This window comes from Poecilia formosa, unplaced genomic scaffold (genome assembly GCF_000485575.1).
Source record: "Poecilia formosa unplaced genomic scaffold, Poecilia_formosa-5.1.2 Scaffold416, whole genome shotgun sequence".
In the NCBI taxonomy this organism is placed as follows: domain Eukaryota; kingdom Metazoa; phylum Chordata; class Actinopteri; order Cyprinodontiformes; family Poeciliidae; genus Poecilia; species Poecilia formosa.
The window spans coordinates 180,058-193,281 of NW_006800355.1; the positions used below are offsets into that span (position 1 = coordinate 180,058).

At 42.2% G+C, this 13,224-nt stretch overlaps 1 protein-coding gene across 4 annotated transcripts in view; it reads right to left on the reverse strand.

The window, feature by feature from the left end:
- Positions 1–1,015: 1,015 nt before the first annotated feature.
- The window catches only part of limk1a (LIM domain kinase 1a), a 50,449-nt gene continuing 38,240 nt past the window's right edge, over positions 1,016–13,224 (reverse strand). For all 4 annotated transcript variants that reach the window (XM_007576782.2, XM_007576781.2, XM_007576784.2 and 1 more), the window contains 13 exons: positions 11,926–12,035; positions 10,857–11,072; positions 10,130–10,235; positions 9,787–9,992; positions 9,508–9,694; positions 9,198–9,284; positions 7,748–7,879; positions 7,576–7,635; positions 7,240–7,305; positions 6,776–6,944; positions 6,604–6,659; positions 5,334–5,491; positions 1,016–4,596 (listed from right to left, as the gene is read on the reverse strand). In XM_007576782.2, the coding sequence (XP_007576844.1) occupies positions 4,428–4,596; positions 5,334–5,491; positions 6,604–6,659; positions 6,776–6,944; positions 7,240–7,305; positions 7,576–7,635; positions 7,748–7,879; positions 9,198–9,284; positions 9,508–9,694; positions 9,787–9,992; positions 10,130–10,235; positions 10,857–11,072; positions 11,926–12,035 (1,722 nt within the window). In that variant the 3' untranslated portion in view covers positions 1,016–4,427. The remainder of the gene's footprint in view (positions 4,597–5,333; positions 5,492–6,603; positions 6,660–6,775; positions 6,945–7,239; positions 7,306–7,575; positions 7,636–7,747; positions 7,880–9,197; positions 9,285–9,507; positions 9,695–9,786; positions 9,993–10,129; positions 10,236–10,856; positions 11,073–11,925; positions 12,036–13,224) is intronic.

Here is a 13,224-nt window from a genome sequence, read left to right on the forward strand (position 1 = left end):
GCAATGGATTTTTTTTTCCAGTCCCAAAGAACATTTCAGATATCCTGAAAGATTTTTCTTTGACACATGCAGGAGGACACTGGCTCTTGAGAAGATGAGTTAAAAAACGTCAAAGCTAATATGAACGTTTCAGTTGAAAAATAACAGTGGAGACTGACATCTGCTGGTCAGCTTCACAACACGCCCACCTGTTTTCTAGAGCAGGAATAACACAAACACTGCGTTTATCACTCTGGATCGATTATCCGCTCAGGAAGTTCTGCTTCGAGTTCAGGTTTTCTACCAGGCAGCTGCCAGGTTGAGGATTCCTTGAAATATTTCATCTGTTCCTGTGACTGCCCTTTTCTGGACAGAGGTCGTTCCCTGGAGTCTGCTGCAGCCACTGACTGCTCCAGTTTGGGAGTTTCAGCTCCATGTGCACCACAACCACTGGAACCACTGAGGTCTCACCGAGGATTCTCCACAGCGTCTCCATTTCCTCTTTTAGCCCCTGGTGTTTCTCAGGCTTCCTGTGTTCTTGACGCTGCCATCACTAGGGACTGCTGCATCGCTACAGCACCCTTTTCTGCTTTGTCCGCCACCACCACAATGCCCAGTTTGGTTAACCATCACCTTGTTATTGGTCTGGATCTGGAAATCCCACAGAATCCCAGCTGTATTGTTCGTTCTAGTGTGGCTTCTTTTGCTGCCAGGATTTTCAGTCAGTCAAGTAGTTTGGGTCTGATAGGAAATGCAAACGAATGTAAAAGAAACATAATCTTCTTAATCAATTGAAGTATTTTCATTGGCACTACAAATCATTCTTCTTATTATTCCATCTTGGCCACTTCAAAAATTTCAATAGTACTTTCAGCAGGAAGAAACAAGCTGGTGACATAATAAAAAAGACTTTAAACCCAAATCTGCCAGGTGAATGAGTATTTTTATGATGTAGCTGCACATTTTGTAGATAGATATAACTTTCACATAATGTCTTTTTGTTTTAAAGCAAAAGAAAAGACATGAAACGTCTGAATTTGTTTAAGAAGCATCATTTTATTTTCAGCTGTGACAAAAAATAAAGGAAAAAAAAAAACCCACAGTAACCTCCTCAGAGTCCAAATGTTCAGGATTAAAGTGCAGAATCATTTTTCACAGCTTGTGTAAAAAAAAAAAAAAAAAATAAAAAAAAAAAAAAAAAAAGAATATAATATTAAAGTATCAAAACTGACAATGGAGATCCGGAAAATATAAATATGATACAGAGCAAGATGAAATCTTACACGTCATGGTGTCAACTCAGATGTTCAGTTCGCTTGAATCAGGCTTGCACCGATGATGCATTAAAATAAGAACCAAACAGGAAATCAGTTCATGTTTTCGAGTCGTTGGCAAGGCTAGCTTACAACAAAGGCACAGCATTGTTCAGAGGTAACGATCCTTTGCGAAGAAGTGCTGCGGCGACATTCTCGGCGATCAACACGTCCTCACTGACATCTAACATGCTCGACATGGCTCAGAAAGGAGCGGTGAAGGAAACACGGCGCCATGTTTGTGTGTGCATGCATGTGAGAAATGGGGGAAAGCTTCCCCCCCACCCCTACAGAGTGACAGGCGTTTACATGCTCCTCACAGTCTCGCTTGTTACCGGTGGGTACTTGTTAAGCTCTGAGGAAAAAGCTCCAGAAAAAATTATGGCCCTGAGCCAAAAAGATTTAAGGTGAGGAAGAGGTGAGGTTTAAGCGCTCAGCTATCAGAACGAGTGATTGCAGCCTCCGTGGGCATCGCAAGCAGTCAGAAACGGCACAGAACACCACTCACAAAGGACCGGTCTGTAGGCAGCAGGCAGAACTGGGTCATCACAACCTCACAGTAGCAAAAACACCAGCATTTCATCACTGAAATGCAACCCAGCTAGCTCTTTCTGCGCCTAGGACTATATTGCATGGCATATGAGATTTTAATTCAATTTGAGCTGCATCTAAATAATTAAATAAGTCCAATTTGCTACTGAGAGGCTGAACTTACCAGATCCCTTTTTTTAACAGTTGAAAGGCTCCGTCAGTGGCTTGCATTCAAATATCAACCTGAACTGACATTGATCATTTTCCTCATCACAAGTAGCCCAGAGAAAAAAGAAATAAGAAGTCGCGGCCCAGATCGGCCACTTAGTGCAAACAAAAGTACTCAAATGTGTACAAAAGAGTTTCAGAGGGTAGATATAGAAAAACAGATTTTTTTTTTTTTTTTTTTACATTTTCTACTCAGCCCTGCTTTTCTTGCTTGACTTTGTTTTTAAATCTTTTACTCCAAATGTGTATTTTATTTATTAAAAAAACCCAACAATGTTTATAGACTAAAGTAGCTTGGAGTAAAAGCGGAGAAGACCTGGCCACTACATCATGCAGCAAATTTAAAAGAAACTAAAAGATTCGCAGAATAAAGACAGAGAGACGGTTTGTTAGAAGGTGCCGCAGAAATCTGACAGTGCTGGAGATTATTTCTGAGGAGAGAGACGCGTATATATACACAGAGATATTTACAGCACATCTTATATGTAAACAGACAGAGGGGTTGATCCTCAGGAGGACAGATGGGAACATGGACAGACAGATGAGGCAGTACCTGGTGATGTAACACCTTCACTATGATACAGTACATCAGAAATGAGAGCATGGATTATTAGCTGTTTTTCCAGTGTGGGGAAGAGAGATGATCAGAAAATGTACAGTGCCTTCCAAACGTATTTACACCCCTTAAGTTTTTTTTTCAAACAGAAACTTCAATGTCTTAAATTGGGACTTTTTTGGGAGAGGTTAATAAAAAGTGGAGGATTTCAGCGGCACAACTTCCTTACACGTAAAGTCAAAGCTGCAGCTTCATCATGTGTTACAAGTCAAAGTCCAGACCTAAATCCAATTGAGAAAATTGATGATAGCTATAAAATTTACATCTATTGAATTTTTTTTTGTCTCTGGGATTCTTAAAGCATTTTGAAATGAATTGGATACCATGTACTTGGTTTTTAATCTGGCTGATTTTGAGCTATTGTGCAAAGAAAAATGGGTAAAGATCTCAGTCGGTAAATGCGCAAAGTTGGTAAAAACTGTTGTCCAATTAGTCCATCAACTTAAAATCCCAATAAAATACATTAAAATTTATGGTTCTGAAGCCTTTCTACTGGAAACCAGTAAATCCTACCAAACTAAAGCGACAAATTGTGAAAAACTTTATGGTATAAATACTCATTGAGGCACTGTAGCTGCAATGTTTGATTTAACTGCAGAAGGGTTGAAAAGTGAATGCGTACATTTATCAGAACTGGTTCTCAGGTTGTTTGTTGTTGTTTTAAAATGATTTTTAGCATAGGTCTTTAGGTGTTTGAAAATGGTCTCGAAGCATTTACCCTGACTCAGTGACAACACGCAAATTAAAAAAAAAAAAAAAAAATTGCCATGCCGTTTCAACTGCAGTGAAACCTCCGGTCTCCTTTTAGCCAGTCAGCCAATAAAAATATGGCGATGTAACATACTTATATAAAATATGTCTGTACATTTACAATATTTAAAAAATTTACAAAGTTGCCACTTATGTACACATAATGTATTTGAGTGTTAGTATGAATGGGATGCGCTATGAACTCTAAACGGAGAGGAGACGTACCAAATGTAGGACGTGTACCTTACCATAAATTCAGTGCTACAGTATAAACAGGAGAGACGAGCAACTCCAAGCGGTTCATGACTGAATGGGGTCAGAGGGGCACACTGAAGCGGGAATTGACCTGGCAGCGTTATTTACATCCATGCATTTGTCAATTGGATACTTAAAGCTTGAAAAGTTTCACTTCACTTGCACAAGAAGGTCTACAAACTGTCCCTCAGACGCTGGGAGTCCGTTGCATTTTGCTTGCATCTCTAGTACGTTCTGTTCTGAGATCCAAAAGAAAACCAAACGCAGCAAATGTCTGCAGACACAAACTGCACCATGCGGTCTGGAGACGTGAAGTGACGCGGCTGAAGGCTTGCTGCTATGTTTTGCATGTAAAGTTGCACACTACAGTAAAAAGCACAGTAAGTATTCTCTAGTGGGACCACTTCTGCTAAATGTATGCGATTAAAGCGTTACGTGAAATTTGTTTCTGATTGCATATGATATAGTTTACTTTAGCTTCAGAAGCAGCTATAGTGAGAATGTGTGTGTGTACACGTGTGTGTGTGTGTGTGTGTGTGTGTGTGTGCAGGCATCACACACTGGTGGCTTTTCAAATTCATATTTTCCCCCTGAGTCTTTTCATCTGGCCTGTGCCAGCTAAAACCAGTGTCGTCTGCTTCAGTCGTGACGGGTCATTAGAAAGTCTCCTCCAGCAGCGTTCTGCCACCCGAGGCGGGTGGGGTCACCGTCTCCTGAGGGGTCAACTCCAACGTTGCCACTCCTCTCGCGGCGCTTCACTCGGGTTGCTCCGGATGAGTGTGCAGGCCGTTCTCAGGACGCGGGATGCTGTGGTGCTCCCAGAAGGCCTTGTGCAACTGGTCCAGTTCGGACATCAGCGGCAGACCAATGTCCAAGTGCATCTTGAGGTTCTCCAGCCACTCCTCCAGTTTAGAGAATGCAGGTCTGTAAAGTTCAAAGGGCACGAGGAAAAATTACCTTTGGATTCATCATCAAAAGCCTTTCTCACCCAGAATTTTCTAACAGTTTTAATTCCTCCATCTAAATACTTTTAGAAATCAGAATTCAGTGCTGCTGTAGATGTTGTCACTTAAAAGCAAATATTGTATTTAACAGATACATAACTTAAAAAGTCAAAAGAGCAGATTTGCGAGCAAAAAGGAACATTTAGACCAAAAAGATGAGATTTACAGCTGCTTCCATTCACTTTGTTTTGAATAATCTTAGACTATAATCACTGGGAGATGAGGAAGTCGCCGTTGCTGGTGAGTATCAGAGTAACAATGATGGTCAAAAATGAAAACTTAAAATATACAGTTACTTTAATTACATCTTCATATTCTCATTTGTGGCAAATTGCAGGTATGGACGGATCTTAAACTTACTGTGTTCAGCTACATTTCTTTTAACTTTCTCCTCTTCATTGGACAAATCACCATACAAATCTTCAATTTATGAATTAAAGCTGAGTTCATAAAGCTATAACCTTGTTAGTTCTTGGATATCCAATTTGGAATTTTTGTGTATCTATTGCTTTTGGACAATAAAATCAATTTAACCTCTAGCGACAAATTTGAAAAGGTTGTAAAAACAGGACAAAAACTTTTCCAAAAAGACAAAAACCCAGGTAATTAAATATTTTAAGTCTGATTTCAGTGCACATTTTTTGGGAGATTTCTGACCTTTTGTCTGCATCGAGGTCACAGCACAAAGCAGCAATAGGAAAGAAGGCAGGGGGACATTTGGGAGGATAGTAGTTCTCCAGGAAGCCAGAAATGTTCAGCCCAAAGTCCATCGCTCTGGGGAGGTAATCTGGATCTGCGTTGACCCGACCAATGATCTGCAGAGGGCAAAACAGGGAAAAGGTTAAAAACACGAGTGAGAAGATTTGAAGATGGAGGTGTCTGAAGAGTTTCTACTGGAAACCAGTAAATCCTTCCCAGCTAAAGCAGACTGCTCCCGCCAAACCACAACAATCTGTCCGTCAATCGCCACACGAGGACGGCTTTGCTCTACGGCTCACTAATCCCTCACACAGTCGCTGAAAAATGCCGTCCATCTGGAGAAGTCGTAGTCTGGGGCCTCTGACTGACTTAACTAAACCCATGAGCCCAAATCATAGGAGCAGGAGGATGATGTGTGTCCAGGCTCCCGTCCAACAACTCAGCAGGGCTGCTGGAAAAAATGTATTCCGCTTTTAGAGACGTCAAACTTTGGCAGAGTGAAACTATTCCCTCATAAAATGAAATGGAAATTGCATTTAATGAGTTTGAAATGTGGACAAAATCCATCAGAAGTCGCCAAAATGGCAGATTTTCAAGCAGAATAGACACACACACACAAAAAAAAGGAAAAAAATAATGAATCAAACTTTCTGCTAGACCTCACATTTAGCAAACTCTACTGCCGGACACCGACTAAATGAGGCCCTCTACCAGGGCAGCGTGGTCACCCTCAGTGCACTCGGTACCGCCTCTAATTACTGCATCCACGGACAACCCTTCCTTCCTGTGCAGAAGGACGGAACGGTTTGCAGTCGTCCTACGGCAGTGGTGGACCACAGCTTCTGGTAGGTGCATGTTCGCAGGCAAAATAACTTTTTATTTTTATAGGGTCTGGAAAAAGTCAGCCAAACACAGCAGCACTCGGTCGGAGCTGCCAGCCACTGGATAGGATATTAAAAAGCATCAATCACATCTCCTTTTATCAGCTGGGTGGTTCCCCTGTCTGCTTTAAAGCCTCAGTTTGAGACACTTTGGTAAATCTGCCTTAAAAGTCGGGTTCATTGCAAGGATGTCGCATTCTGATCCTAAATGTTGGACGAGGTGATTATCTTTTATAAACTGATGCATCTTTTGGTTGGCAGAGAAAGATTGTTTATCCCAAACATGCAGATAAACGTATTTACGCTTAAATGATTAGATACTTTATGCTGGCTAAACAGCTACTTACCTCACATAGCATAATACCAAAGGAAAAGATGTCCACTCTCTCATCGTAGCTTTTGCCTAAACAAGACATAAAATAATGTTAGTATATAAATTACTAGCATAGATCAGCAGGAAAAGGGCACAGAGAAAGTCAGGATTATTCAGATTGCCACATGTTCTGCTGTACATCATACCGTGGATCATCTCCGGAGCCATCCAGTAGGGATTTCCCACCACCGTGTACCTCTTCCTGCGGTCGGGCTTCTTCAGGCCCGGCAGTTTTCCCTGCGTCAGCTTATTTTCACATTTATCGTCCACCATGAGCCGAGCCAGGCCGAAGTCTGCCACCACCACGGTGTGGTCCTAAACGAGCAGATATTCCAAGAAGTGCTATTAGTAAGTGTGACGGTCAAGATATAAGCTTAAAAATATTGTGCTTTAGCAAAGTGTTTGGGATTTTTTTTTTTAAACTCCAGATTTTCAGAGATGCATTTTGTTTTATGTATAATGTTTTCTTCTGTTAGGTCAAGCAAAATGAATCTGTACATTTTAAATTGTTTTTCAGCATGGAAAAAGATGAGTGCACAAAATATTAACACACTTAAACAATAAAGGTGTGTAAGCACAGACATGTTGGAGTGGAGTAAACGTTCCTTACCTCTCGGACTAGACAGTTGTGTGAGTTCAGGTCCCGGTGGATTATGTTCATTGAATGCAAATATGCCTAAAAGGCAGATAAAACAGGGGAGAGGGAAAATAAAATTAATTAATTAAACGGAGTAATCAAAAGCTGCCTCAAAGCAGAAAAGAAAAATTAAGTTGAACTCATTGTAAGAAAAACAAAACTGAACACTTTTACTGAGAGGTACCGGAACGATTTGCACAAGGCTTGTATTGCTCTAAGTTGACCACTAGAGGGAGGCAGCAGCGGTAATTGCACCCTGTGCTGCTGCTGCTGTTGGACTCAGATTGACGTCTCAGTTTCTGAACTCACCATTCCAGCAGCAATGTCCTTCGCAAAACTGACCCTCTGGTTCCAGGGAAAGTTACTGTCCTGCAAATAGAAATCGCACTTAAATTTTAAGGTTTCAGCAAACAAAACTGTTAAGGGTGAGAAAACCAGATAATTTCATTACAACTCACACACCATCCCATGTCATTCTTACCATCTTCTTGATTATTTCCCTCAGGGTTCCTCCCTTTATGTACTCTGCGATGAAGTTGAGTCTCTTGTCTTTGTACAGGACTCCGATGAACTTGAGCACGTTGGGGTGATCCAGGCAGCGCATCACCTTCACCTGAGGACGGATTAACAGTCACTTCAGTTATGGAGCAAAAAAAAAGTCAAAAGTCAACAGTAATGTCGGCCTGAATCATTTTGTGTAACATTGTGCGGGATGGTAAACATCCAAAACAAAAGGCAAACTAAGATTTGAGCACAGGAAACATTTTTGTTCATTTAATCACATTCAATGTAGCTATAAACTGACTAGGATGCTACAAATGGTGCCACAACCGCAGACTGCCCAGACTGGACACTGTTACTGCTTGAGAGGCTAGGGCTACAATTACACCAAGCATTTGTCTTCCTGTTGCAAGCAAGATTAAAAGAGACCCGGTAATGTGAGACTTGGAAGGGAAATTACAAAGCAAGCGCTTACTAAAAGCTGCGACCACACACATAAATACACAGAAACACTGGTAAACAGGTGCTTGAGGCTTCAATAGTGAGGATGAAACACTAAGCAGAAGGATAAACTCAGATTGTATCCTGAGGTCTTGGATGTCTGTTTGATATTTAAATAAACATAACGGACACAGACAGAATGAAGTGTCCATACTGTTTAAACTTTTTCTATTTTGTCATGTTAACTCACAATTTATGTGAGAAACCCATAATAGTGGAAGAGAAATGAGGCGTGGTTTTCAAAGGAAAAAATATTTTACAAATTAAATTTGAAACATTGTGGGGTAGATGTTTTTAATTTCCAATCAGACGACTGGAACCACAAGGAGTCGGTGTAGATTGAAGCAAATTCATCTGTGCATTAACGTAACAGGACTAAATAAGTCCATAACCAGCTCTTTAGAGCTGGTTATGGACTTAACCAGCTCTAAGTCCATAACTTAGACTTAAAGTACAACAAGCACATTGTTGTACTTTAAGTTTACAACAATGTGGTACTTCATGCTGTTTTACCAGATTAAATTCCAATAAAATACGTTGAAGGTGAAAATCTTCAAGAGGAATAACATTCTTTTTGTTGGCCATATTAAAGGGCATTTAATTGTAATTTTAGTAAAGACAGCACATTAGTTTTATGAAATGTTTGTTCTGTGTTATAACTAAACATGAATTAAGATTCTAGGGAGGCTTTAAGGTTTAGTGTGGGAGAGAAAAGATACGTCATTTGTGGGAGAAGAGAACGCCAGCACTCCCCCCTCTTAAACTTTACCAGAGGTTATGCAAGGCGTCGCTTATTCCCTGAAATCGCACCTTGTTGCTGCTTCTGACCAGCACCAATCTGTTGCTGTAAAAGTTGTGCTCAAACTAATTGTGAACATACTGAAACGTCTACATTAAACCTCTAAGCTGCCTGCAAGCTCTGTGCTCACCTCTTTCAGGAACGTTCTCTGTGTTTCGTCGTCAAAACGAATCAGCTCCTTCATCACCATCACCTCCCCCGTTTCCTTGTGGGTCACCTGCAACGTGACACAGAAACGTGCAGGAAGAGATGAGCGACAGGAAGGGAGAGAATCAACCGTAAAGAGTTCGTTCATCTGTATGACGACATGAGAACTGAAAAAATGTCCACGAAGTGTTAAAACCAACGTCTTTCCTTCCTGCTTTGAGATTCCGTCCAGCTTCTCTCAATGCCGCCCCCTCCTGGGGGCTCTAGGTATGACCACATATGAGCAGGGTTACCTTTATGGCTTGACCGAAGCATCCCTTCCCAAGGACTTCTCCGTGGATGAGGTCAGACGGGCGGAAGATGCGGTGAGTCCGATTGGAGACGACCCGGAGCGACTCCGACCGATTGATGTCCTTCCTGTGTGAGACGGGCGATGCTGCGTTGCTGGAGCCCGGTGACTTATCAATGCTGCAGCTCCGCCTGAGAGGGACAAGAGTTAAAGACAGTCTGACTGCAGTCCACACTGCAGCTGCATAATTTGTACTTATTTTTTAAAAAACAGCTATTCTTACGTGATTATGCGTGATTTCAGGTTGCTGATGTCAGGGTTGGGGGCCTGGGTGATCGGCAGGGTGGGGCTGGGGCCGTCCGACACCGGGGTGGACAGGCAGCCGTCCACCTGATCCTCGGCCTCCGAGGAGCCCCCCTCCTGAGCGTGCGGGTCATGTTCGATGGTGAGCTGCAGCAGCCGGCTGGTCTCCTGGATGAGCAGGTCGATCTAGAGAAGAAGAGCGGGTTCACATGAAGACCAAACTTCAGAGCGGACCAGGGGAACACTAGAAAGTGTAACTCGGCTCTGTTTTCACTGAAACAGCTGCAGCATGTCAGAGGGAAGATCCTGAAGGTGGTTTCTACCTCATCCAGGGGAACGTTGTGAATGGGCGTCCCATTGATTTCCAGGATCTTGTCCCCAACATGGATGGAGTTTTTTACGTCTGGGCTGATGCAGTCAGGATCCACTCTGAAGTTAACGCGAGAAAACAAAACAATAAGCACATTTAAACAAAAGGATAGAGCCAACACGGAGCAAAGTGAGAAGCACAAGGAAAATGTTTTTCTGTAGTTAAGAGATGCAGAACTCTAGAGCTTTCTTTACCAGACTTGCACTCGTAGAACGTAAATATAGAGCGTCTCATCAGCACTCTTCAGTGTTTAATTAGGACTTTCTACCATGAGCATGTTTGCATCAAAACCTTTCAGATGCAGTTCTGACTGCGTGTTCAGGTGATGTCATCCTCCAACAGATACTTTCACGGGTGTTTGCGTATTTTAAACTTCACACACGTGAAGTCTTTCTAAAATTTATCTGATTTTTGATTGGATTTTATCACTGTGTATTTAAGAGTACTTGAGTAAAATGTCTAAAACACAATATGCACGGTTTCCATTCCACTGTGTAGCAACATGCTACATTATGTTGGTTTATCACGTATAAAGTACATTAAAATATTTGGTTTTAACAATAAAACGCCGTAGAAAGTACGGAAACTGATGATTTTTTAAAATTTGACATTTTAATTTTCATTCTTTCTGTAAAGAAAACAGTAAAAATAAATGAAATATAAAACCCGTTGACACTCACTGGGACACCCTGACGGTGCGTCCGTGCTCCGGGCTGAAGCCGTTGGTGGGGCTGAGCGGCTGGTCAATCGCCACAGAAAAGCCCCGCCCTCTGCATCCGTTGTTGCCCTCGCCTGAGGCGGGGATGGACACGAGCGTGACAGTGTGCGGGATCCGGGAGTGCGGCGAGTCTGGCAGTGACACGGGCGTCACGATGGTTTGGTAGTAACAGTGACCGCTGCAGTCAGAAGAGAGAGAGAGAGAGACGGGGGGGGGCAATGTGATCGAAGGTTTGGGCAAAGCGGCTCTGCAGGGTGCGAGGAACCACGTGAGAGAAAGCCGAGCCTCTCGTTGCATCTGTGCTTTAAGCATCACATGTTGCTGATGATGAGATCCGGCTCCAGCACATGGCGCTCACTGTGCAGTCATTGTGTGGAGGCTGACCTTCAACGTGAGCAACTTGGTTTCGAAAGCCAACAAACAAGACGTTTTGTGTGTAAGAAATGTGCTGGGAATTTACCTCCGAGGGAATCAGTTCTGCCTCTTAACCTAATTTATGATTACAGAGTAATTTATGATCCACATTCATTGCTCCGTATGTAATTTCATTTTCAACTTAAATTGCAGAAAACCCGTTTAACAAGGCGGCTGTTGAAACTGGATGCCGGTAGAAAACCATTGGCCTCATTTGATCTCAGGATGATTCAGTAATGGTGAGATCACAGCTGTTGCGTTACTTGCTGAATTACTTTTTTTTTTTTTTCTTTTCTTGGTTGTGACTCAAGGTAAAAGTGTCTCCCTGTGAGGCGAGATGCCGCCGTGATGAAACGGCACGACCGAAAAGACTGGAGAGCGCCTGAAGCTTTTGGGAGCTTCATTTTCAATCATCTGCTTGAAGGAGGGCGTCTTGTGACAGTCACACTCAAACATCCCTGCTGCTAACGCGGCTTTGAGCAAATATACACATCGTAGACAGAATTACGACGCTCACCCTGTTTGGCCTCTGATTTGCATCGAACAAACTGATTTAAAAGCATTTTGACACTTGAAGGTTTAGGTTTTAAATGCAGCAGGATGTGGTGGATGCTCACCAGTAAAGTTTGGATCTCTCCACCAGCGCATATGTGTCTCCATCACCGATAAATGCCCTGCAGTTCAGACAGCTGAAGCATTCTGGGTGATACTTCTGTTCTCCTGCAACCTGCAGGGGGAGAAAAAAAAAAAAAACATCATACAAAATTAATTACTCCTTCTAACTATTCAAGGTGCTTGCTTGTTTCACTGATCAAATAAAAAGCAAGTTGCTGACAAGAAAAGCTTCTAAGAGCCAGGCGGGTTACGAGCTACATGAGGTTTTTATGGCCGGCCTGGGAAGTGGGGTGAGGTCCGGTCACCGGGGTTAAAGTGGAGCTGCAAGATCCGAGATCGAGTCTGCGGCAGCCAGATGTCTGCGGCAGCTGGGGGCAGTTTTGTAAACAAGAAGTGGAATTGAATTACTGCTATAAAAACAGAGCAGGGCAAGAGGAAATAATTCACGCCGACAGATGTGTGGATGCTGCTCTGCTGGGGGCTCACAGCTCTGATTGTTCTCCACACAGAAAACAGCTAAAATAATCAAACACGTCTTTAACTGCAGTGTTGGGGAGAAAACAAGAACTTAAAGTACTACCCTCTGCAGTACAATAACTGTTTATAACATTCATTTATTTAAAACAATCCTTTAAAAAAACAAAAACAAAAAAAAAACAACTTACTACGCATCTTTTTAAATAAGCCTGCACCTTCTTGCTGACTCTTGGATTGAAACTACTGATTAAACAGCTCTTTCCTACACATAATGCTAACGACCTCCTTCAACTCTCTCAGGTAAATCGGTCGCCTGTCGATGCAAATAATGCGCCCACTCAAACACTTAATGAGGACCCATGGTTAAACATGAGCAAAAGCGGTCAGCGCCAAAGGTTGAGCCGTTTTCTCCCTCGAGGCTGCGCTCAGTTTTTGCCTTCAGAGGCAGATTTTTCTTCAACAGATCTCATCAACTGCGATGATCTGCATTGCTAATGATGTAAAGAAAGACTAACAAGGGAGCTCTGCACACGAGACAATGAGGTTAAATCCATCTAATTACCCTACATGTTGTGGATGTAGCTCTTCTGCAGAATAAAAAAAAACAAAAAACACAAAGGTCACAACAGCCAGTTTGAATTTACCACAAATGTGTCCTGAAGAAATAAAGCCTTAAATTAAAGCATTTAACAAATAAATAGAGATACTCTGAGAAACTGACTGGTGATCGTAATTGGTCAATTTTTTTACTTGCCCTTCCTCACAAAAATACAGAAACAATGTTAATAATAATGCCAACTCTGTTGCTTGTGCTAATGTTAGAT